This window comes from Ambystoma mexicanum, chromosome 4p, assembly GCF_040938575.1.
Source record: "Ambystoma mexicanum isolate Mex_15411 chromosome 4p, UKY_AmexF1_1, whole genome shotgun sequence".
Classification (NCBI taxonomy): Eukaryota; Metazoa; Chordata; class Amphibia; order Caudata; family Ambystomatidae; genus Ambystoma; species Ambystoma mexicanum.
Genome location: NC_090927.1, coordinates 1163890974 through 1163917093, shown reverse-complemented (window position 1 = coordinate 1163917093; position 26120 = coordinate 1163890974). Strand labels below are relative to the sequence as shown.

The 26120-nt window shown below is 48.4% G+C and overlaps 1 protein-coding gene across 17 annotated transcripts in view; it reads left to right on the top strand.

The window, feature by feature from the left end:
• Positions 1–26120, top strand: part of SYNE1 (spectrin repeat containing nuclear envelope protein 1) — a 1651720-nt gene that overhangs the window by 1263253 nt on the left and 362347 nt on the right. For all 17 annotated transcript variants that reach the window (XM_069606781.1, XM_069606782.1, XM_069606785.1 and 14 more), the window contains 3 exons: positions 7499–7631; positions 7857–8039; positions 24061–24210. In XM_069606781.1, the coding sequence (XP_069462882.1) occupies positions 7499–7631; positions 7857–8039; positions 24061–24210 (466 nt within the window). The remainder of the gene's footprint in view (positions 1–7498; positions 7632–7856; positions 8040–24060; positions 24211–26120) is intronic.

Below are 26120 nucleotides of genomic sequence, written 5' to 3'. Positions count from 1 at the left end.
ACGAGTCTCTGCAAATTATCAAGACAGATAGAGAGATGGTACGTTTGCTGGGTACCCTACAGCAACGTCGGTCGTTGTCCTTTCGTTCCTCAAGAGGAATGTCCGGCATGTCCTCCAACGGATATACCACCCCTTATCGGCAGCCTTCCCGCTCCACAACTGAAGGCCTACAGAGGTCACTGACGAGCATACGGCAGCGGAGGACAGCATCAGCACTGCCCGCAGGGCAGGGCCCTGAACCCAAACAGGCCTGGTCCGACCATGTACTCGGGCCCCTGCTTGTGCATCCCAGTGAGAGGCCGGATGGTGAGGTTCATCAGCACGTAGAAGACCATCACCACCGATGGATAGGTGCTGGATGCTCTCGAACACTGGCACACCTTGGAGTTCCAACGCAAGTGTCCTCGTATTCCCCCGGTGGCTCGACAAGAACAACAGGTGGCGTAGCTGCTGCAGGAGGTCCACACCATGCTAAAGAAGGGGACGATAGAACCCGTCCCCCAGTGCCTCGGGGGCTCCGGAGTGTACTCCAAATATTTCTGGTCCGAAAGAAGTCAGGAGGGTGGTGGCCCATCCTGGACATGAGACGCCTCAACAAGTACTTGAACACCAAGAAATTCAGGATGGTCACATTGCAGCACATGCTCGGCGAACTGGAACAAAGCAACTTCTTTGCGTTGCTGGATTTGGAGGACACCTACTTCCATGTGACCATCCTCTGGAAGTACCGAAGATTCATGTGGTTCGTGGTCCAGGGACGACACTGTTAGTTCAAGGCGCTCCCCTTTGGCCTGAAATCAGCCCCAGGGGTCCTTACAAAGTACTTGGTTCTGGAGGCAGCGCATCTTCATCTTGAGGGCATCCTTGTCTACTATTATCTGGATGATTGACTCTCCCGCTCCCAGGCACTGACGAACTAGCACACAGCGAGACTGTGTGTCTGGTGACGGATCTGGGATTTTCCATAAATTATCCAAAGTCCTGTTTGTAGCCATTGCAGAACACTCTGTTTCTGGGAGCTCGACTCAACAGAGTAACTTGTCTGGCGTCTCCCTCGGAAGAGAGGGTGATAACCATCCTGGGAAGGTGCATCGCCTGTTGTCGGCGTGGTCGGCTACAGTGCGAGCCATCAAGCCGTTGCTGGGTATGATGTCCTCCTGCATCAACCTTGTCCGCCTTTGCAGATGAGGCCTCTCCAGGAGTTCCTGGAAGTCTCAGGATCCTGAATGGACAAGATTGCCCTCAACAAGGAGATCCGACAGATGATACAGTGATGGGGTTTGCTTCCTCACCTCATGCAAGGGGCTCCATTCCAAGTCCCTCCTTACCAGGTGATGTTCACCATGGATGCTTCCCTGGAAGGTTGGGGAGCCCACACCGGACAGTTGCACGCCAGAGGCCTCTGGCTGCCAGAGGAAAAGACCCTTCACATCAGTCTTCTGGAGCTTTGGGCCGTCAAGTCCTTCCTGCCGTTGCTGAGGGGCAAGGTGGTGAGGATCTTCACGGACAACACCACCACCATGTTCTACATCTGGAAGCAGGGCGAGACGTACTCTCCAGCTCTCTCCCCTTTTCACTTGTCAAACACCATCGCAGACACGCTCAGCAGGGTGCTATGTTCTTGCCACGAGTGGGAGCTTCGCCAGGACCAAGTGGATCTTCTATTCCACGAGTGTGGTCAACCCCAGATCGACCTTTTTGCGATGGCGACAAACTCCAAGTGTCAGTTTTGCCAGTAGGTTCCCGCAACCATGGAGCAGAGGGGATGCTTTCTCGTTCCCATGGGAGGGACTCTTCCTATATGCTTTTGCTCCATTCCCACTCCTGCTACCAGTGACCAACACACTCAGATAGTGTCACTATAGGATGATACTCGTCGCTTTGCCAGGGCCAAAACAAATCTGGTATTGAGACCTGCTACGTCTGTCGGCGGCTCTATCCATCAGGCTGCCACTACTTCCCGATCTTCTTGCCAGAGAGGGAGGAGTGATTCTACACCACGACCCGGCGTTGCTGAACCTCAGAGCCTGGCTCCTGCAGCCCTAGAATTTGGACATTGTTCTTTACCAGCGGAATGTACGGACATCCTGGCCAAGGCCATAGCCTCTTCAACGTTGATATGCTACGCCCATACGTGGAAGCGTTTCTCTGTGTGTTGCTGGGCTCAAAAGATGACTCCTTCTCGTGTCACTTGTTAAGGATTTCAATCAGGCACACACCCAGATCTCGCCTAGCATGTAATGCACAAATGAAATACTTATTTATTATGTCTATAGGTTCAATATTCTGAATGATATACCACTCATATCACACCCGTCTCAAAATACCACCCAGGTCACACTGGACCAGGAATCAGGCTGGGTTATAAAGGTAAATAATTATTTATTTATTTAATATTCAAATCACACATACTTTTTAATATCTTTTGAGCACTGATGACATCAGGCAGGGTGAGTAGCACTCTTCACATCACCAAAAGTAGCGAAGGCCGGACAGCAAAGTTAAAGTATAGTAAACCATCTTTATTAATGCCTTGCAAAGTGGCACAAAAGTTAAAAAGCCATCAAAGTTTGGCTCTCCCAAAGTGCAAATGTCTGTGCGCGTTGGGAACGTTAACGCGTTTCGCGGCTTACCTCGCCGCTTGATCACAACAAATTTAAATATATATATATATGAGGCAGCAATCACCAAGTGGTGACAATACAATTCAGAAATTAAGTAAAGCAATTGAAATCACTTATAGTAATGCAGCGTAGAAAACACAGGAAAAAGAACAGTTTTGGTTTGTGAAAAGATAGCGTTTAGGTTAATATTTCCTCCTGCAAAGTTCTTAAGGCACAAATGAGCAATCCTACACAGATGTCATTAAGCGGCAGGTATTCAGGAATGAAAGACAATGTCTAGAGTTTGAATGCATTCTTCCCTCCCCAAATGAGAGAAAACCTTTTTTGGAGATTGACACTTTTAAAATGACAGGTAAAATGGCTTTGTGACACAATGCAAAGTGGGCACAAATGCTTAACTTGACAGAAATTCTTATGAGAGCAACACTAAACAGGTCCTAACAAACATGAGCTACAAGATAAACAACAGTACACACTTTAGATCGGAAAGGGAGTGTGGAAATACTTTGAATGAGAAAAAGACACGTGGGAAACGTTTGAAAAATGTAAATTCGCGGCAAAATTTCACCATGCGATTTCTTTTGTTGTGGATGTAGCTAAGGGTCTTAGGTCTAACTGAGAGCTGAAATTACGTTTCTATCTATAAAATTGAAGAAGTTATGGAAGTTTTAGTGAGAGGCGTTTTTGAAAAAATAGAGCAGAGAAAAGCAGAAATTTGTTTTTAAAAATGACAATTTGGGTTTAATAAAACTATATTAATGACTATGAAAAAGAGAATGCCACCCATGAATCTCCACAGTTACGCACGGCCGATTGTAACTCTTCACGTGTGATACTCTGGTTTCCGTTCGGTATGGGAATTACTTTATTTAATCCAAATCACTAATGGGTTATGGTTTAATTAAACAAAATGGGAAAAATCAGTGCAAGAATGGTTCTGACAATGTCAGGGTTCTGAAGTTAAAGATGGGATAGGTTGAGATTGGGATAAGACAAGGCAATATACTATGGGTGAATATTATTCCTGTTGATGCTTACAGTCCACTGTAATTAAGATTGGACCATCAGGGTTCTGGTCATCGGATCGGGTCTACTGGCAGCGGGGCACCTCTGGTGGAATTGGGTCAGCTGTACAGTTCTGGTCGATTTGGACGGCACCTCAGACTGGATTTGGATCGGCCCTTCTGGTCACTGGACACGGTAGATTAGCAGGATAGCGAGTTTCAGTGGGCAAGCGTGAATGGTAGCAAGCCAGACTGGATCAGAATTAAGCTAGCTAAAAAGAGTTCAGCAAATGCTGGGCCTTGGTTTTTGCAAATAAGTCTGGAATCAGGACAAGATGAAGAAGTCGGGAACAAGATGAAGAAGTCAGGAACAAAACGCTGCGCGGAAATCAGGTTGTGGTCAGGAAGCAGTGTGTGTCTGTGTGGTGAAGTTCCTATATTTATCCTAGTAAGTGACATTACAAAGTTTATGGTATGGGTAGAATTTCAAACTACACCCCCACGGCTGTGAGTGGCTAAAGGCACTTGCCTTGTTCTGGTTGGCAGTCAGAAAGAGCTGTCATATTTTAAGATGTGATTTGGGAACTCCCACATTGATTTTGAACAAAACCTAACTTTTGCACAAATGTACATTTCTAAAATGATGTCCCCTAATAAAATTGGACACATACATTACATATTTGATGGGTTATTTTCACATTCAATTCCCATCTCTGTGAGTGCTGTCTTTGTCATTCTGTGGAATTGTATCATTTTTAATCATAACCGTTTGGACTAATGATTTCTAATTCAGTACATATCTGGGCAATTATCACTAGAGCATGGGTATACAATATCAGACTTGCAGCATTAATAGTTTTGCTACAATGAGGGTTTTCCTGTAACTTGTACAGAGTTCATTAATGTCTTCAAAGCAAGGGCCTAAAATTAGATTAATATCTACCAATGTTTAGATTTGTCCTCCTTCAGGTTGCAAGTTTAAGAGTTTCAAACTTAATCACAATTAAGTATTTAAACACCAAATGTTCTGGGCAGTTGTTTTTCTTTGCAACTTTCCTTTCAACAGGTAACAGCTGTCACATTCTTTTGATCAGGGAGGTTTCCCCTTCCTTGAGAGGGAAGCTCCCCTGTAGAGATCAGTAGGCAGCCTGCCATTGTCCTTAACTAGGCCAGAGACAAAAGTCTGATGAGGTCTTTGTTATCAATATGCGGGAGCCTCCAGCATCCATTAAGGCTTCCTGTAGCAAGGGAGTGTCAACTGAAGTGTCATCTTTCCCAGGCTGGGCACTGTCAAGTAAGAATTAAGTATTTACTTAACTCCAAACTGGGCTACTTTAAAATTCACTTTAAGGTCTTTCATTTAAAACCTATAAAAATAAGCACAGTTTATAAGGGATTTGGACATTTACAGAATTAAGCCCTTCACAAAAACATGCTGTGAAATAGGCGAATTTTGCAATTTCTTCAGGGAAAAGGCACATTTAAACTGTTTTTTTTACATCTAATTTTCTTATGCAGCACACACACATCCAACTCAGCATTATTCTGTCTTTGAGTGCAGGGATTTGTTTGCAACCTGGCAGTAAGTATTCAGCTTATGCTTGTAGTTTTCTCTGCACAGCTGAAATTCATATGTTGCCACTTTTATCTGCATTTTTCCCATGTAACTGAAAACAAACTGTTGCTGGACTGGTGTTTCATAAAATACATTTCTTAGTTGCAGTCATTCAGTGAGGCCCGGTTTCTTCTGACTGCACTGGATAATCTGTGGTTTCAGCACACTTTTCATTTCAATGGTTCACTTGGAAAATGACTGTATTCAGCGCCAAAACAGCACTTTGAAGGTTGCAATTGATTGGGAAGCTGCATTTTAAAGGAATTTTTGGTTTTTAGCCCACTTCTGTGGTCTTGCTTCATGTTACATGTACAGCACTCACTGGCATTCTCCTGCAGTGAGTTCTGTTTTTACACCAACTTTACCTGTGTGTGGCAGGGTTGTGCAGCCTTTTTGTGATGGTGAACCATGCACAGTTTTGCAGATTTGGAACGCACAGAGGTTAGCGCATCCATTTTTGGCTGTTTATTTCCCCATTGGCAAAGGGGTGCAGTGAGGCGCATTGGCATGGGTAAAAATATCCCACACACTGCGCCCGCAATTCCCACCATACCTGCTTTCCTTGGCCTCTATCAAGGTACGCCTGGCCGCTATATCCTGTTACACCAGGACACCGGGCAGGACTTCCCTGTGGTAGTACCGGCTCGTCCTTGAGTTCCTCAAGGACCTGTTCAGGACTTTTCTGTCGGTGAAGGCCCCTGTCCTGCTTGGGAACTCACTGTTGTCTTGACTATGCTCATGGGGGTGCCCTTTGAGTCGTTGCATCAAGCCCTGCTCACGTTTCTCTTGTGGAAGACGGCATTCCTCGTGGTGATCACCTCTGCTAGACGGGCCGGGGAGATCCAGGTCCTGTCTTGCAAATAGCTGTACTTGTCCTTTCACGCTTCAAGGGTGGTACTGTGTACACACCCCACCTTTATGCCAAAGGTAACATCAGAGTTCCACCTCAACAAGCCTTTGGTGTTACCTATCTTCTTCCCAAATCCATCGTCACCAGTGGAGAGGGCTTTACATTGATGTTTTGCGTGGCATGCACAAAGAGTTTTTGTTAGTCTTCTCAGTTGTTTGTCTATTTTGGACCTATGAATCACGGAAAGGCCTTGTCGGAGGCTTTCATCTCCCAGTAGCTCTCTGGCTGCATCATGCACTGTCATCAGATGGCTAACAGACCTCTTCCTGGCCGGCAGAGGGCTTGTTACACCAGAGCCATTGCAGCGACAACAGCGTTTCTCTCTGGTGTGCCCCTGCTCGACATCTGCAGGGCTTCTACGTGGAGGTCCATGCATACCTTCACAAGGTTTTACTGCGTCGAAAGGGATTGTAGGGAGGAGTCCCGGGTCGGCCAAGCAGTGCTAGGCAACCTGCTCACTTGAGGTGAGTCTGTCTCCGGGGTAAGTGTTGTTACTTCTGTTGAGCTTTGCCACCTCCCGTGGTTGTCTGTTTGTACTGCTCTGTAATCTTCATTCATGAGCATGTGAATCCATGCCAGAACCCATGCTGGACAAGGGTTAAGTTATGTACCTGTAACTCTTGTTCTCCAGCATGGGTCTGGCATAGATTCACATGCGAACCCTCCCTCCTTCTCTACGGTGGCTCTTCTTGGTTCATATTGCCACTTTACATGCTTACCAGATCTGAAGAGGGCCACCAGGGGTGGAGCCTAGGGAGAGGACTGTCATTGGATGGGGGCATTATGACCCAGAGGATGGTGATTGTTTTAGAGGAGAAATACTGTTTTCAAGCTAAAGTGAAACCGTTTTTTTCTATTTACCGCGGAGTCCCAGCCTGACAACAGGGAATATTCATGAGTATGTGAATCTATGCCAGACCCATGCTGGAGAACAAGAGTTACAGGTAAGTAACTTAAACCGTATGTATTTTTTATTGTCCCTTTGAACAACAAATACTGCTACAACAGCACCCTGAATTACTCTAATTTTATTGTTTGGGTTAGTCATGGGTTTGAGCTGGTCATGGCATAATGGGGAACATATCATTTGAAACAGTTGGTATAGACTGGACACTAGTTCTGTAACAACCTCTCACTGAGTAACTTTTAGCAGTGCATATGGAAATTAACACATCAAGATTCTTTGATCCACTTTAGTATGTATTACAAGTATTGTAACCTTTTGTTTTATTTGTCACTCTCCCATTGTAAACTCTACAGATGCTTAATTCCAAAAAGTATGTAAAAAGGAATATTTGGTTTGGAAATAATGCTCTGTGCTGTCTCAACTTTCCTTTCTTATCAGGTACCAAAGTGAATCTGCCGAGCTTGTGCACTGGCTGCAGTCCACCATGGACCGATTAGAATTTTGGACTCAGCAATCAGTGACTGTGCCTCAGGAACTTGAAACCGTGAGGGACCACCTGAATGCCTTCCTGGTAAGCGAGCAAAGTATTCTGCAACCTATACTCCATCTGGCATTTCAAATCCATTAATGTCTAGCACAAGTATGTTTGAGTAATACTAAGCCTTCAGAAGGCTGCACTATCTGGGTAGCTGTAGGCCTCTTGATACAAGGTATGGTTCTCTTCTCTCCCACCTATTGCCAATTTACCTTTTGTTATATCAATGTCTAATGTGTGTGTATTTTGACTCTACCTCAGGAATTCTCAAAGGAAGTTGATGCCAAGTCTTCCCTGAAGTCATCAGTGTTAAGCACTGGCAACCAGCTCCTTCGCCTGAAGAAAGTGGACACAGCCTCGCTCCGCTCTGGCCTAACGCAGATTGAAAGCCAGTGGACGGAATTGCTCACACACATCCCTGTGGTACAGGAGAAGCTGCATCAGGTGAGTGTCAGAAACCCAGTTGTTTAAACTATGTTCTGGAAGATACGGCAGATTCTGTACGAGATCATTTTCTGGGAAAATAGCTAGGCGACATGGTTGATTGCTAAGTCTATATTCCACATTATGTAAAAGGTATTGTTTTACCAGTTAACTACAGACTTTGAAAATGCTGCTGTGCCTTCCAACAGAAATAAGCAGCAGATTTTCTTTTGTTCATGAATGAATTTTACATAGTAACAGTAACAAATGCCTGATATTAACTTTCTAAACTCCCTTTTCCACCACCCCAGAAAGGTTTTTGGAATAAATAGCAGTTAAGTGATTAGTAAGAAAAAAACGAAATTGAAGAAGTCTCATACGCGTTTCTGCTTGTAAAATTCCCCAAAATTGTAGGAGGATAAGTAGTCTGTGGCGGGTGAAAATTGAGTTTTTGGGGAGGGTTTGAAGAGGACCCACACCATATTAAAACAAGGAAAATGTCATTTTTTTCTGTTTTCCTATTAATCACTTAGATCCTCGTGCAAAGCATAAATTCAGATTTAGCAAGTAAACATGCTGTTGTGGTAGCACTTGTATGGATATTACAAGTTACTCACTGTAGTGACTAACCTACTCCTAGTGCATAGTTCCCTTTCCTCCATACCCCATGGGCGTTCCATGCCAGGGACGGAAACTGAACTTTTTTTCACTTAAAAAAAGCATTTCCCCTTTAAATTTAAAGGTATGGTCATGGGTGCGTGTGATCCGCTGACTCAGCGCTCAGGCACCTCACCTCAGTCCCCTTTTACACATCAGCCAGATTAAGACAGCTGACTACATTTTAGGGGAGAGGATTGTTATGGAGATTTATCATTTCTATGCCTCATCCCCTCTTCTAGTGAGACCCCCAGCATGTTTTCCTGGACTTTTTGATCTTTTTCTGAAATCCTGAATGAGTAGAGCCTTTTTCCACTCATTCATTCTTATGGGCTCTGTCTTTTGCAACTCTAGTCTTTGTAGTTTTAGCTTTCCTATATAGTCTATATTTCTCCATAACTCTAAAGGGCATCAGTATTTTACTATTGCAGCACCCAGCTCCTTATGGGCAGTGTTGCTGGGGACTCTTAGGTTTCTCCTTTGCGATTCTTTTTTTTATCCTAGAGTAACTACAGTTCTTAAGGATAGATGCTTAGTTTCTCTCCTAAAACTTTATAGTCTGAGAAGATTGGAACACACCACCCTATGTGGAGTGCCAAATGATACCTAGTATCCCCCTTCTCTCTGCTTTTGTGACCTTTTAGTTACATAGACAATCTCCTAGTTATGGCTGGTGGCAGTGAACATGTTCTACTAAGTATTGTGTAATTTTCCTACCACCGGCTATATCCATAGCCTCGAAAGTGCACAATAGGGGCATCCAAGTACCAACTTGAGGCCTCCCTTCTTTTTTCACCATTACGAGCGTGGTTGTTCTTTGTTGGCCCTTCTTCCATTCTGAAAGGGGGAGGCCTGTATGTGTGTGTTTTGCCTTTAGCTGTAACCCTTGTGTGTCCCCGCCTAGGCTCCAGAGTGTTTGGGCAGGCAGGAAGTGGGGGAGGAGTTTTCTACCCCAGCGGGCCTGAATGGGGGCCAGCTCCCACTGGGGATCTGGCTGTCCTCATTGGACAGCCAGACACCCCCTCCTGTAAACTGCTGAGGAAGATTGCAGAGGAGTGAGGGCTGAAACTGGATAAAGGGTGAGGTGAAGCAAGTCGACCACTGGAAGCTGAAGACACGGAAGAAGATGACCAGAGGCGCCTGCAGACCTTTGCAACACTGCGAAGCGACCACTGCTGTTCTGATCCTGTTTTCTGCGTGACAGATTAACTCCGAAGGGGACTCCTTCCCTTGACTGGAGGGAACAACCAGTCCCAAGACAAAACTATGATTTGAGCCATCTCCAGAGGTCTTGTGAGTTTCCAGAGCTGCAGAACCCCAATACCAGGAGACCTGCTGCCCATTTCGAGTTCAACATCGTGGGAAGGCCAAATCCGTGCAAATCTTTGCTGAGCCCTCAAGGACACTCCAGGGATCCGATCCAACTTGCCCAGACCCGCCCAGCAGAATGTGGGACTGTAGAAAGCGAAGAAGATTGACCAGGCAAATCGGGTCCTTTGTTGGTGCTGCAGAAAAAGCGCCTAAACCGCAGAGTGACCAGAGAAGTTGGTGAAAGCCGTGCCAGAGGTCCTCCCTCTAGACTGCTGCTGAGAGATCCCATCCATTGTCCTGCCTTTTGTCATCAGACCAGGGAATCCGGAGGTCGGGCCCAGAGCTGCAGCATCGCAGAGCATCCACCACAAACGTTTTTTTCAAACCTAAGGTACTGTGTGCTTACCTTATTCCAGAAAGTAGCTCCAGAACATTGCAGTGCACATAGAGGTGTCCAGGGCAACCCCCTCTTACCTCTGGCTCAGGCCACTGCTTGTGTTCCTTTAGCGAGTCCTTTTACAGGGTCTTCAATGTTGGTTAAGTCTTCTTGTATCTTCTTTTCTAGAGACTAGAAAGTATCCACAGGAACTTTTGGCTTCTTCTGCTTTTCAAGACTTTAAGCCTCTCCGAACTGCCTTTTATCTAGGGTTGTTTTTTGGACATTAAAAGACTTGCTGTGCAGGGAAACTGTCTCTAGAACCTGGAGCTCTGCTAGGATAACACTAACCAACTGTTTTCCTTCCCAAAAATTACTATCGAATATGTGTATGCTGACTAAATACAATTACTGTGTTACTTTGTGGGTGCGCGTTGTTACCAATAGTACAGTAGACCTGTCAAACTCCTGTAACAATTGTGCGCATTCAGCAACTACCAATTAAACTTTTGAAAGTATTGCATAGTATACCTATGTGTGTAGGTTTATTGTGCTAAGTATTTAACAGTGACTCTTGTGTAAATATAATACATCTATATTTTAATATGCATTTGTGTGTGTGTGTTTCTTTGATGTGCATTACTAACCTCGTTCAGTGTACTTACCTACAGCTCACATCTTCCTCTTAAGATAAGCCTGAGTGCTCTGCCACGCTACCAAGGTCTCTGAGTAGTACAGACTGATAGTAAGAGTTGGGGATCTACAAACCACTGGGATAGCTTACTAAAGTCTTATCTCCAAGTAGGACTTTAGGAAAACGGTCCTAACAAGGATGGAGGGTCGTATGGAGGACGGGGGACTATGGACTAGGATTACGGTGGTCACTACATTAAGTAGCATGTATTTACTCCTACGTCCCGTCCCTTTTCCTCCATACTGCAGGGGCGATTACAACTGATGCTAAGACCTTAGGGAGGAGAGGTGACCTACAGCCTTACGCAAATAGATTCCTCAGCACTGCTTTGCCAAAAGCCACATCTGACCTTGCGCTGCTGTCCAGACAGTCCTTGCAAAAAGCAGATGGGATGCAGATGTTGCCGGACTGCTGATGATCTGCTAAGGCGCATGCCTTTGGAACGCCACTGCGGTAGTCTTTACCCTGATTGCATGGCCGTGTACATTTACTGAAAATCCTTGTTCTGCACCTTGTAAGCTTCCTCAATAGCTGCCACCATCCATCTTGCTATGGAAGCTTTAGAGGCTTCAGAGCTGGACTTTGATCCTCCATATGAACAAAGTGTCAGTCTTGTGCATCTCCTTTGTCCTTACCTGGTAGAACTTTAGGGTTATTCTAACAGCAAGACAGTGTAGGACCCTTTATGCGTCTGACAGCGGATTGGAGAAAAACGTTGAAAGCACAATCTCCTCGTTCAAATGGAATGATGAGACCACCTTTGGTAAGAACGTTGGGTGAGTGTGAAGCACAACCTTGTCCTTGTGGAAGGTAGTGTATGGTTCAGACGCAACCAGCGCTTGTATATCACTGACTCTGCGTGCTGATGTGAGACCAACCAGAAACACTGTTTTGATTGTGACTAGTCTAATGTCTGTCGTAGCCATAGGCTCGAAAGGCTTATACTTGAGTGTGTTTAGCACCACATTTAGATCCCAGACCGGGTGGGGTCGCTTAATCGGTGGAAACAGCCTTGTCAGTCCAGTAACCTGTCTCTTCACCACTGGATTCAACATAGAGTAGGACGTGGAGTCTGAGTTTTTGTAGCTCCTATAGCTGCCAGATAGGTGCTACACATGCCCACCTGCACTCCCAACTTTGCCAGGTGACAGAATGATAGTACATGGTCAAGGGAGCAAGCCATAGGGTATATCCCATTATCTCTTGCCCAGAAACGCAACATTGAACACTTGCCCCTATATTGGCTCGGTATGAAGTCCTTTCTCTCCCTTTGGATGATTTGCGGTTTTTCCTCTGATAATTGTAAGTGCTGCAGAGTCACATGCTCAGGAACCAAGCCTCTAGAGCTAGCTTCTCTGGAGCCGGGCGTACCACCGCCTCCCGCCATCCCATTGCGAGAGTAGGGTGGCTCCAGTCAATGGAAGTGCATTTGGCCCCCGCAACGCCAGCCGTATCAGATCCAGATATCATATTCTAGCTGGCCACTCGGGCACCACTAGTATGAGGCAGAGACCCTGGGATTCCCAGACTTTCCACATTACTCTCTGTATTAGCAGAGTTGCTGGGTACGCATAGTCCCTAAGGTTGTTCCAGGGCAGGTGAAGAGCGTGCCTCAGAGAGCACTTGCCTCTGCCCATCCAGGACGCGAAGGGTTTGCAGGTTTTGTTGACTTCTGTGGCAAACAGATCCACAGACTGATGGCCCCATGCTCAAAATATGTCACCAAGGACTCAGGGGCATATCTCCCATTCATAGTTGTCCTCTCCCAGTCTGCTTAGCCGGTCTGCTTCCACATTGCTGTTCCCTGGAAGATGGCCAGCTGTCAGATGGATGTCGCGAGAGATGGCCCACTTCCATATCCGGATTGTTAGTCTGTACAGGGGAGGGGATCTGGGACCCCCTTGCTTGTTGATGTATTACATATATGTGGAACTGTCCGTTTGAATAAGGACTCCCCTGTTCTTGACAAGTGGTAGAAAAGCTCTCAACGCTAGCTGTATAGCCCTGAGATCCCACACATTTATGTGGTTGTCCATGCCTGACCACAGCCCGTGGACTGAGTGACTGCCAAGGGTGGCCCCCCAGCCCTCTTGTGATGAGTCCGTTATTATTATCGATGCCTTGGTTGTAGAAAAGGCATCCCAAGGAGAGGTTGCTTTCCTCTCTCAACCATAAGGTCTGGGTGCAGGTCCCCACTTACGGTTATCCTGATGGACTGTGCGTCCTTATCTTGGTTCCAGCATTGCCCCAGATGTAACTGAATTCTTCTCATCTTGAGCCTGGTAAAGGGGACCGCCAGGAGGCAAGCTGCCATGATCCCCAGCAAGTGCTGGAACCACCATGGGGTCGTCGATGTTCTGCTGAGAAAGTGACCAATGAAAGCCTTCAAGGTTTTGATTCTGTCCTAAGTAAGAAACTCTTTTGCTCCTGTGTGTCCCACAGAAGGCCTGGGAAAATCAAGGACTGAGTGGGGGCCAGCTGTGACTTGCACTAGTTGATTGAGAACCCCAGCTCGTACAGAATGTCCATGAAACGCTGTGATCTAAGTTTCACTGCACCTGGCAACACTGCTCTGATTAGCCCGTCGTCCAAGTACTGGTAAACATGGTGTCCATCAGCTCAAAGTATAGAGGCCACCGAGTTTATTAGTCTGGTAAAAACCAGAGGGGCAGAATTCAGCCCCAACAGGAGTACTTTGTACTGGAAATGCAGTCCCGTAACTGTGAATCTTAGATAACAGCAACGAGGTTACCATATCAGTATGTGTCGGTAAGCATCCTTAAGGTCCAGGGAGCACATCCAGTCTCGCCCAAACAGGGACTCTGTTATCAGTGTCTGCGTAACCATCTTGAATTTTTGAAGGGGTAGATAGAGGTTGAGGAATGAGAGATCCGGCACCTCTCTCAGGCCCGCCTGGTTCTTTTTTTTTTATTGCGAAAAATCCTCGAGTAGAAGCCATATCCTCTCTGAGAGGGAGGAACCTCCTCTTCTGCAATGTTGGCATTCAGAGCTGACCTCTCCTCCGGGAGAGTGGGAGTCCCATTCTGTTAAAGGGGTGGGCAGAACTGTCCGCTCCTGTAATGGAAGTTAGGCATAGGTCAGGTCCTATGGGCATATGGCACAGAGGCATGGAGACATAATGCATGGGGAATTAGTTTTGAGAGTTTAATGTATTTATCTAATTTTCTGTTTGTTTGTGGATCTTCTTTGTGTTTTTGGCAGTCCTGAACTCTTTGTATTCAGAGTCAGGCAAAATTCCCAGACCAAGATGGTGGACGGGAGCCAGCATCCTGATTGGTCTGGGAAGGGACAAAGGACAGCTTGTGAACGTTCTAAACTGCCTTTCATTGTAAATTTTCCAGCAGTGAAGTCCAGTTTTTCAGGCTCCTGTGTGTTGGGCCTAAAGTTTATCTAAGTTTCAGGAAAGAATTTCCAGGAGGCGGTGAGAGATCATGATGCAGGAATTCGGGAAGATTAGGAGCGCTCTCTATTGTATTCAGTTTGAGAGAGACTTCTGTGTACATTTGCTACACTGCTTTTTTAAGTTCTTTTTTTTTTAAAATATATTTTTATTGATTTTCTGAACAACAAAGAGCTCTGAAAAACGATTACATTAGGGCACATGCCCATATCAACTTCAAACAAAGACCGTAACTCTCCACTGTATTCAGCCCCCCCCCTCAAAATCCCCCTTCTTGGGGTACAGGCTCCACGTTTCCATGGATAATTTCTTCGGGCAGCGCCGACCGGGCATATAAACAGACACAATGAATCAGCTTTCCTTAGAAGCGTAAAATAAGTTCAATCCTGAAACTGGTTTCGGGCCGGGTGGAGTGGTCATATCACCTTTCTGGCTCGCAGTTTGTGCTGGAAAACACCTCCAGGAATTGTAACCAGTCGGCCTCGAGCTGCGAGCTGGAGCCATGAAGTGCTGCTGTTAGTCTATCCATAAAATAAATGTCCTTGGCCACTTTCACCCATTCTCTCCTTGAGGGGAGTGCTGCTCTCTTCCATGTCCTGGCCCGTGCAGCCCTAGCTGCTAGGAGTAAGGAGTGTGTCAAGTCCGGGAGCTTCTCCCAGTACTCATCCTTTTGCTGTAGCCCAAATAATAGTGTGAGTGGCTCCAATGGATAGACCCCTTCTCCCGCGTCCTTAAGCCAACTGAGCACCTCCGACCAATAAACTTGGACCTTCTCACAGGACCACCACATGTGCCAATAGTTGGTCCTCTCTCCGCAACCGTGCCAACACAACGGGGCAACGTCTGGGAACATCCTGGAGAGGGTGATCGGGTCATATTGCCACCTATGAAGAAGTTTGATGGCATGTGTCTTGTACTGGCAGGAAATAGATGTCTTGAATGCCCTGCTACATAATTTCCACCAGAGCCCATCCCCAATGTCCCAGCCCAGGTCCCTTTCCCATTTCCCTCTAAGACTTTTAATCGATCCCTCGCGGGGGATTAAGAGAGCTCCGTACAGGAGAGAGATAAGGCCTTTCATTTCCGTGTGGGAGTCTAGGATTTTCTCGACCGGGGTGAGCTTTCTTTGTATGCAGGGCTTTAGCTTTGGTTTCATGAGAATTCCCTTAAGGCGAAGGTATAGAAGTGGGGAGAGCCTGCCAATTCCCAGAGCCTCCTCGAGCTCCTGGATGCTTATGAAGGTGTCCTCCCTCACCAGTTGGCCGACCCTGCAGAGGCCTGCGTCGAACCATGACTGGTAGTGTTCGTGGCCTGGGATTTCCTCTAGCACTGGAGTGGACCTGATGTGGCTCAGGGGCGAAGGCCATGTCGTGACTTTCTCTCTATTTCCCTTCCCCGCTAGCGCTTTCCACATTGTACCCAGTATCGGGTGATCCCTGATTCTTTTGGGGAGCTTATTTAAAGGGACCCATAGCCATTCGCCTACGGTGACTGGGTGCAGGTAGTAGTTTTCAATGTATACCCATTGTTTATTGGGGTCCTCTCTAAGATGTGGGACCAAGGCCCTGAGTTGGGCTGCCCTGTGGTAGACTGTCAAGTCGGCCAAGGCGACCACCCCTCTATCTTTTGGGAGGGTGAGGGTCTCATACCCTATTCTGTGTCTCCGGCCCTGCCACATAAACTTCATTATGCGCCTCTTGGCTTCTCTGAGGTATGTGTCTGGGGCTTCCAAGGGGAGCATCTGGAAGACATACAGCACTCTGGGGAGCAGGTTCATTTTTATGGCATTTATCCTTCCCATCCAGGAGATCTGCCCCTTCCCCAAGCTCTCCATTTCTCTGAACAGTTTATCAAATAGTGGGGGGTAGTTGGCCTGGTTCAGATCCTCACCGGGGCGTACTATGTTGATCCCCAGGTATTTTATCCCTTCTGTACAGATCTGCAGGCGTAGTGGGATAAGTTCAGTAACATTTCTATCCGTATCAGAGGCAAATGGAAAAATCATGGACTTGCTAATATTCACCTTAAAGCCTGAGAATCGACCGTACCGTTCAATTTCCTGCAGGGCTGCCGGGAATTTCCTTGTCGGTTCCCGGAGGTGAAGCAAGATATCATCTGCGTAAAGACCCAGTGTAAAGGTACGTTCCCCCACCTCAATTCCCTGAACCCCTGGGGAGCCCCTGATATACTCTGCTAATACTTCCATTGTCATGGCGAAGAGGAGTGGGGAAAGAGGGCAGCCCTGCCTCGTACCTCTTTGGAGGTGGAAGACTCGTGACAGACACCCATGACTGTGACTCTGGCAGTTGGTGACACATATAAGGCTTTGATCGCTCGTATAATCCCAGTTCCCAGCCCCAGTTTCTTGAGTACCCCCTGGAGGAATCCCCAGTCGACCCGGTCGAACGCCTTCTCTGCGTCGATCGAGACCAAAACCGGGTTTCCACCCCTCGGCGCTGCCTCCCTCATCAGATGTAGGGTCTTCCGCATTGTGTCGGCCCCCTGCCTACCCTGTATAAAACCCACCTGATCGGGATGGATTAGCCTCGGCATATGACCGTCCAGCCTAGTAGCAATGATCCTGGTGAATAGCTTTGCATCCACATTCAGGAGGGAAATAGGTCTATAGGAGCGGCTATCCGCCGGGTCCTTCCCCTCCTTCGGGATTACTGTAATTAGCACTTTGCCAAAGGATGTGGGCGCTCTGCCTGTCTCCATTATGTGCGAGAAGAGACCTGCCAGGAACCCTGCCAGGAGGCCCGAGAAGGCCTTGTAAAAGCCTGCCGTGAACCCATCCTCTCCTGGGGCCCTACCCCTCTTCAGGCCCGCTATAGCTCTTAGTACCTCCTCCTCCGTTATCGGGGCGTCGAGGATTGAACTTCTAGGGGTTCAAGAGCCGGGAGGGTGACCCCCTTGAGATAATCATCCAAGGCTTCCTTTTCCGTCTCCGCCTCTCTTCCATACAGGGCCTCGTAAAAAGACACACATTTCTCTGCAATCTCTTCCGGGTCGGATACGTCCCCTTCTTCCCCACTACTTAACCTCGCCACCCATCTATCCGCCCTCTGGCCTCGAAGTTTTGCTGCCAGCATGGTGTCCGCCTTGTCCCCTTTTTCATAGTATTTTTGACGTAAATGTTGGAGTCCCGCTACAATCTTGCCCATCTCCATTTCCCGCAATTCTTGTCTCTTTTCCCTTGCGATGCCCAGGTCCCTCTCTCTCTCTGTCTCCACCTTCCCCTCCGACCTTTCTAACGTAATTATCTCCGATCTTAATCTGTGGGTCAGGAGGGTCCTAACCCTTTTTTTGGAGGCCCCTTCACTAATTAGCCTACCCCTCCAGGTTGCCTTTGCCGCCTCCCACACAATCTCCCTGTTGACTTCCCCCGTGTCATTTACCTCAAAGAATTCTCTGATCGCTGTTGCCATTTCTTCCTTAAAGACCACGTCTCTCAACAGGAAATTGTTGCATTTCCATAGAGATTCCCTGGGTTTCAGGCCTGCCATACAGACATCCGACCAGACCATATTGTGGTCTGACCAGCTAACGGGCCGAATCTCACAGGTCTCTATTCTGCTCATGTGCTGGTTTCCAATGAAAAGATAATCTATTCTAGTTCTGGTGCCGTGGGCCGCAGAGTGGAAGGTGTATCCCTTGGGCCTCGGGTGCAGCTCCCGCCATATGTCCACCAGCACCTGCTCCCACATTATTTCCCGCAACGCCCCGTGAGGCGTCCCCCCACTGCTATTCGGAGGGCCTGCGTTCCCACTATGGTCCAGCTCTCGGTCCGCCCACATATTAAAGTCCCCCCCCAGGAGCAAAAGGCCATCTGCTTTAGCCATCACCTCCCGCAGGGCCTCTTGAACGAATTCCCTCTGACCCATGTTGGGGCAATATATTGCTGCAAGGGTGACTCTGGTATCATGTAACTTACCAGACACTACCAGGGCCCTCCCATCCTCCCTCTCCCAAGTGGACACTTCCATTCATTTCTGATTCCTATGAAGCAAGATACCGACTCCTCCTTTCTTTATGTGGCCGGATGCCCAGAAGGTCTGACCCACGTGTGGTCCAGGGATGGCCCTCTCCTCCCCCCTCACCGTCCTGGTTTCTTGTACAAACATAATATCCACTCTCCCGTTTCTCATTTCCCTTCCTAGAAGGGAGCGCTTCGTTGGGGAGTTAAGCCCCTTGACGTTAAGGGAGCCCATCCTAAGCGACTCGACCCGGCCCCTTTATTCACTGTCTGCCATTGCTTCTCTCTGATGGATTAATTGTTTTCCCGGTCCTGTGAGAGCTGCCCCGCTTCTTTACCAAGCTGGATATGTCCTGTGCCCCAAGGTCTTTGTCCCCCATCCCCTCGCCTCCCCCCTCCCTTTTCTCTCCCTCTTGCATGACGCCTGCCAACGGGCAAGCCACCAGGGTGTGAGCGTGTTCCTGCACCGCAGTTCTCTTGATGAAACTCGCGTCCCCGGCCGGGGTTGCTAACAAACTAATCTTGATCTTCCAGTTGGTTTGTCTTACTTCACCTAGTCCCCTTCGGCCTCCGATGTCGGGGTGTTTGGTTTCCTGAATTTCCTCCTGCCCTTTGTCTTCTTCTTCGTGGCCGAAGGGCCAGCCGGTTCTCTCCTGGTGTCACCCGATGCTTGGTTGTCCACCTCGTCTTCCTCACGCAGGGCGACCCCCTTGATCACTTGCAGTACTTGCGAGGCCTCCTTGCCACTGGTCACTCTGTAGTCCACCCCAGCGCGTTCAAAGGACAGGGCGAAGGGGAAGGACCATCTGTATCTTATGTCTTGAGCAGTAAGCCACTGGGTGAGCGGACGACATTCTCTTCTGCGGGTGAGCGTAAGATACGATAAGTCCTGGTAAATCTTAATTGTGTCGCCTTCAAAAATAAAGCTCCCCAGCCTCTTTGCCTTCTCCAGGACCTCCATTTTCTCCCTGTAGCGGAGGAACCTCACCACAATGGACTTTGGGCCTCCACCCGCAACCCCTCCACCTCGATGCGCTCTCTCCACCTGGACCTCTTTGCCCCCCTCTAACGCGAAGAGCTGGTTTATCAGGCCCTGGACCTTCCTCCCCACATCCGCCGCTGTCTCCCCTCTCTCCTGCGACACACCCATGATACGCAGGTTGTTCCGGCGCTCTCTGTTTTCCAAATCGTCCATCTTCAAGGTTATGTCCTCATCTCTTATCTCTAGGTCCGTTAGCCTCGCCTCGTATTTCATGTCCAGGAGGTCCGTCTGGAGGTGGTTGTTTTCCATCCCCTCCATTTTCTCCTCTATGGTGTCCACCCTCCCCTTGAGATCCACTATGGACGCTTGTATATCTGTCCGGATTGCCTTGATCTCGTGGAGGATGTCCTTGAGATCCTCCCTCGTGAGTGGTGCAGGGGGGGGGTTCGCCGCCTGAGGGCATGGTGTCTCTGGGGGCCTCCTTCGTGGCTGAGTGGGGCCGTCGGAAGCGCTGGAGAGACGAGATCGCCCCCAATGTCGGCGTGCTCTCCAGGGTCTGGGTTTCTTGACGCATCCAGGGGTGGTGCCTCTGTCCGGGGTCCTTTCGCGGGGGACCTGTGGTGTACACCACGGCCCAAGGCCCCCCCCGTGCCTGGTGTGCTAAGGTCTTGCGTGGAGCGCCTCGTGTTGGGTAGCAGCTCTATGGGGGGGCTGTGCCGTGTCGTCAGGTGGGACCTTCGGGGGGTACGGTGTCCGATCCTCGGCACCTTCGGTCCCTCTGGCCTACTCCCCAGCTAGGTAGGGAGCCGGGGCGCCACACGGGAAAGGTTGTGCGGGAGGGGAGCCCGCTTTCACTGCATCCAGTCTGTCTCTTCCCGCCAACGCTCTCCTCACCTCCTCACTTCACAGTCACTGTGGGGGGTCCAGGCCGCTCAACTGCTCCTCTCCGTAGCCAGTGGGGGCCCGGGCCACGTCCCCCAGAGTCCGCGACACCCGTCCGGTACCCCGTGTCGGCAGGGATCACGTGTGGAGGGTCCTCGCCCCGTGCCTCCCTCGGTGGTGCTCTGGGCCGGTATCCTGGGTTGGCCGTTTCCTCCCGCGGGGGCGGCCGTCTGCGGGTCCTCGTGTGGGCCTCCCAGGAACGAGGCTCCCCGTGGTGTGCTGGTGGGCGCTCTTCCGTTCCTCACCGTCCCCCGTACGTTGTTGAAGGGCGGGGGCCCGGGAAGCCCTTCTCCAGAGCCCGCGGCCCTCTATCTCGATGAGGGACCGTAGCCCCGTGCCTCTTATGTCGCCGCGCCTCCTTGGAGACCCGACCGTCCGGCACAGGTCGTGAGCGCAGGGTGGGGGCGCGCGGCTCCACTAGTCCTTGTCGCGGTGCCGTGGGGTCGGCCGCCCTCGGTGTCTGGGGCCTCTGGCGTCTCCGGTGCACACTAGCCTCCGGTGCTGGGGAGCGCTCTGTGGGCCTTTCTTGGGGCTCCGCTCCCGGTCTCACCACAGAAGGTCTTCACTGCGGGTCTCGGGGTGGGGCCCGCTGCATGCAGAGGGGCTCTCCACTGGCTGGGCTCGGTAATCCAGGCCGGGGACTGGTCGCATCCACTAGGCCCTGCGGTGCATTCAGGAGCGCAGGACTTACACGTCCAGCATGTTCCGCGCCCCCTGGTGGTCTCCCTTTTAAGTTCTTTTAGGGAATAAATGTAGAACTAAATTGGTAGTAAGGGCAGAGGAACAGGAAATGGTCCAGTGGTCTGCAAAGTGACCACACCAGAACGGAGTGTGTGAGGCAAGCCTGCCCCACCAGAGAACTGTGTACCCATATGCCCCGCTCGTTGTTTCTTTCCATCTGCGGCTGGGGAATGGTTGGAGGTTGGGGGGAATTGGTAGAATCCCTTTGTAGAAGATCGCTGCTGCTTGCTCCTATACAGGCTCTGTGACCCGTCAGGGGCTCCCGAAACCCTCCGGAAACCACCAAATGTTCTCCCTCTGTCCGATCTGCATTGAACTTGCCCAAAGACTTTGGCTAAAATAGCTAAGGACTTAGCAGTCGGGGAGCTCGCCTTCTTTTTTGTTTAGCCTCATCTGTTGAGGAGCGGAATGACTCCACCCCCTCGAACAAGAGGTCCAGAATCTGCTCTTGGACATCTGTATTATTCTTTGTGGCCCTCATCCAGGCTGAGTGCCTCATATCAATGGCTATGCAGATGGCCGGCACCATTTTGTTTATGTGGGCCACTGCTTCTTCCATCATGTTTTGCGCCACCATCTTGGCTTCTGCTAGTCCTGAATTGAATGCTGCCTGTTTGTGAATAGGAAACTGGTAGAAAGTCAGAGATTTCTCTCCATAGCCTCTGGCTAGTGGCTGCTAGCATGGCATCCCCATTTGCCTGCCTAAGATGTAGCCCGCATTAAGCTATACCTTCTTTCCGAAGGCTTCTAACACTCTGACTTCCTTTGCTAACAGGGACGTCGTAGTGGTTGAGGTGGTACATGCCTGCAGCTTAGAGCACATTGATGCAGTGCTATGACTGAGGAATGCGGTTGCGGGTGCATGGACATCAGAGTGGTGTTGCCCTCTGCCTGCCTATACTTAGCGTACAGCCTTTTATTAGCCGGCTCAGTAGTGTGTGGTTTGGTCCAGCCCTTTTTAGCCAACGCCTCAACCTCTTTTTGAAGGGGTTTTCCTGACCTGGTTCATGCCCTTAATGTTAGCACCTCTGCCAGGAGTCCTGCCTTCAGCTGTTCCTGCGGAGGTTGCGGTAGACCCAAATATTCTGCTAAACCTGCTAACCTGTCATGAAAAGCTCTAGCAGACATGGATTCTTCTGCATCCTCCTCCTTGTCCGTGTCTGGAGGATCTGCACCCCGCTGATTGAGGCTTAGTTGCTGTGTTCCTTCTGCAGGCTCAGAGCCTGGCCTTTGGAGCTGTTTTGAGACAGGATGCGACGAAACCTCTGGTACCCCGTGGGCTACTGGGTCTGCCTGTGGTGGTGGCTGCGGAGGCACTTGTACCGGGGCTGGTGGCAGCATCTGTAGCAGACCTGCTGGTTGAGCATGTGTGGTAGATAGTACCGGCATCACCTCCTTTATAATGCCTTTCAGTATTCCCGTCATTTGCTGGGACCTCATGAGGGTCATACATTTTTCAAGAAAACACTCCTCGCATGCATGGGAAGAATGCTCTGGTGCTGCTGGCATGTTTGCTGTGGGATGTGGCTGACTGACCCCTTGCCTGATCTGCATATAGCTTGCATCTGTATAATTGACCGATACGGACGGCACAGGGTATGCCATACACCATGACATTTTGCGGTGTGTACATTGGCAACCACTCAACCCTAGGGGTGAAGTCATGCCTCGGCATCAAGGGCATACAGCCCTGGGGACCCTCTGGCTGGAATGTGCACGTCTCTTCATGAAGCACCATCTTGTCTCCCAAAGCCGCCATTTTGTCTGTAGTAGCAGGAATGTGTGAGAAACTGGATACTGGAGATGAATCTGAACGAGTAGGCACTTGGCGCAGCCATTACAAGCCCAGCTCTGACGCCGCTCAGAGCGCCTGGTCCCTGAGGTCTGCTATCAGGCCCACTTAGACCCAGATGGGGCCTGTAGTCATGTCCAGTGGCCCTATGCCTCAGGGCATGGCCTGCTGTCATAACTAGTGACATGTTGCATGGGGCATGATATTCAATTATGCCCCAGGACCATCCTGCACCCGTCATGTGACCTCTGGGCATGTCATGCCGTCTTACTCTAGTCACCTCAAAGCATCCATATGTGCACATCAGGGCTTGCCTGTGACCAAGTGCAGTGGCTCAATGCCCAGGCCAATGCCTTTAGCCACACCATGTGGCCACTTGTCATGGCCTGCAGCCAATCCCACTGGCAACTTTGCTGGGCATACCCCAGGGCACCCCCAAGGAACCTCATAGTCTCCTGGTCATCCTGGGAGAGCGGGGCGGGGGCGTGAGCTTGGCCAGGCACTCAAGCCACCTCTTGTGCCCATGACCTTTGGCTGCTATCCTCCTGATACCCCGATTCCACCCGATATCACCCTTAAGCATGCCCAGCCACCCTGCCGGGAGTATGGCCAGGGGCCATGCCTGAGCACCCTTAGCCAAGCTATGGTCCTGCTCCCCACGACCAGTGCTTAGTGCTGTTTAATATTGTTAATGCATTCCTCAACTTTGATTCATATTGATCATTGATAAATGACTCATTTATTTATCTTGGAGATCTTAGTTTCGTTATCTGTAATTTGTTGCATGTGCTTGCACACCATGCTTATCTGCTGTTTAGCTTCCAGCACTTGGATCTTGCCCAGCCGTTATACTGATGAATTGTATTCCTCTGAGCTTAAGTGCTCACAGACCCTAATGAAGAAATTAAATATTCAGGGAAGTTTGAAAATATGCTAATGAATACTCAAGGAGAATAGTCGCTTTTGCTCATCTATCCACCATTTTTAATTGGATTGAATAGAACATGTTTTGCACATACATGTTGTACATTATTGTTTTATTTTACATGTGTGCTCAATAAGAACTAAAAAGGGAAATGGAAGATGATGTGATGCAATTGCTACCTGTGTTTTGAAATTTGTGAGTAACTCAAATGATTTGTTTTAAAAGCTACAAATGGACAAGTTGCCTTCCCGCCACGCAATAACGGAAGTCATGACGTGGATTTCTCTCATGGAAAATATAATTCAGGAAGATGAGGAGAATCTCAGGAACGCTGTGGGATTTGAGGCGATTCTGGAATATCTGCAGAAGTACAAGGTATTTCTGATAGGAAGAAATGAACATGATTCCTTAAATATAGTTCACTCTACCAGTGTAACTTGAATGTTGCCAATGAGATGTTCTGTGTTTTTCTGTAAATTGGAAGCCAGGACATTTGGGATCGTTTTGAACATCCTTACACCGTTTGGACATTTACTGACCACCTGATGTGTTTAGAGACCCAATCAGTGAGGGCTGCTTTGTTAAGCATAGTGTTAAACTATGTTCCGTCTAGAAATGATCCTGGCTGCCTTTCAGTCTTCCTCATCTGTAATGTGCTATGAAACACCAGGGACTGATGTATTCCAATTTGCTCTATAATCTGTGTGCTTAAATCCTGAACGACCTTTTTATCCATGGACTGGTCCGTACAATCATCCCTTAGTAAAGGCCTCTCTGCTTCTCTTTATTTGCACTTCTTGGATTTGTTGGCGAAAACAGAAAGTCAGGTTTTAATCTAAAACACTTTACATGGCACATAGAATTAGTGTGTGGGGCAGTGCCTTTATCCGACCTTTAACCACCCGTTCCCGGTGATACGCCACTTCTTGCCACATAGATGGACGATGGGCTTCTATTGCAGGTCACAACTAGTTGCTCAAGGCCCTTAAACCCCTTCCATTTCACCATGCTAAACTGGCTATTGTGACAACCCAAGGTTATCGCCCTCACTGTTTTGTGTGTTGAAATCTATTATTTCAGCAGAGCCATAAAAAGTTTACAAAATTTAAAACACAAGAAAATGTAAATATACGTTGTAAAACTAAAAATGGATACACAACGGTTTAAAAATGTCACACACAACACCCACACAGAGGCTAAATACTTAATTAAACAATGCCTATACGCCGCAACAACAGTCCTTGTTTGCCACTGAACAAAAAACAGTCTTAATCAATATCTCCTTCCAGCACAGCATCTTCCACAAAGGTGGTACAGAATGGACATTTATCTAGAGAATCCTTCTTCCAACGTGCAACAAAGAAATGAACCGGAAGAATTCCTAATCTAAACTTCAAGTCTTCTCAATCCTTTTACAAGGGATATCTAGATAAGTTTCCAATACAAAAACACTTTTCAACTCTAAAAATTCAAGCACCACCCTTTTCTCCTTTGATTGTTTACATATCTCTTTTAAAAACCATGTATCATACGCCTCCCTCAAAACAAGTTTATAATTATTTCCCAACCGAAGGGGGTCATCCAGCAGCTAAGGAAGGTCCAGCAGTATGGCCATATTTTTTATAAATTGAAACCATGGAAGACCAGTTACACCGTTCTGATGCAGCAGGTTGCTCATTCCCTCCCAGTGTACTACAAGGTCACTTGTATGCCAGATTCACAACCAGTATAGTAGCGGACGCAACTTTATCAAATACTCAAGCCCATACTAACCTCAACTCAAATTTGATCGGTAAATTTGGAGCACTATTGGGAAGGTTAAGGTGCTGCTTCAATATTTTATTTTCCTCACAGACCAGACCGCTGGTATCTGAATATCCCCACAATTCTGCTCCAAATAACACAGCAGGGACTGCCTGCATTCTTTACATTTCCATTACAGGGGAAATACTTCTCCCTCCATACTTATTGGTGAAGCTAATCACCGCCAGTCCCCTCCTGCACAGGTTATTTGAGCTTTTCTCTACTAGGCAACTCCAACTGCAATTACAGCAAACTAATAGCCCCATATAGACATAACACTCCACCTTTTCCAAATTAACATTTACCCATATAAAATTAGTACGATTTACGCATATATTCGTTCTTAAGAGTAAACATCATAGCTTTAGACTTTGAAGTATTAATCTTTAAGTCTTTGTCCTGACAATAGGTTAACAAAGCAGTCAATTGTTTTTGTAGGCACTGTTTTGAATAAACCTGTTTCTCCAGCATGGGGTCTGGCA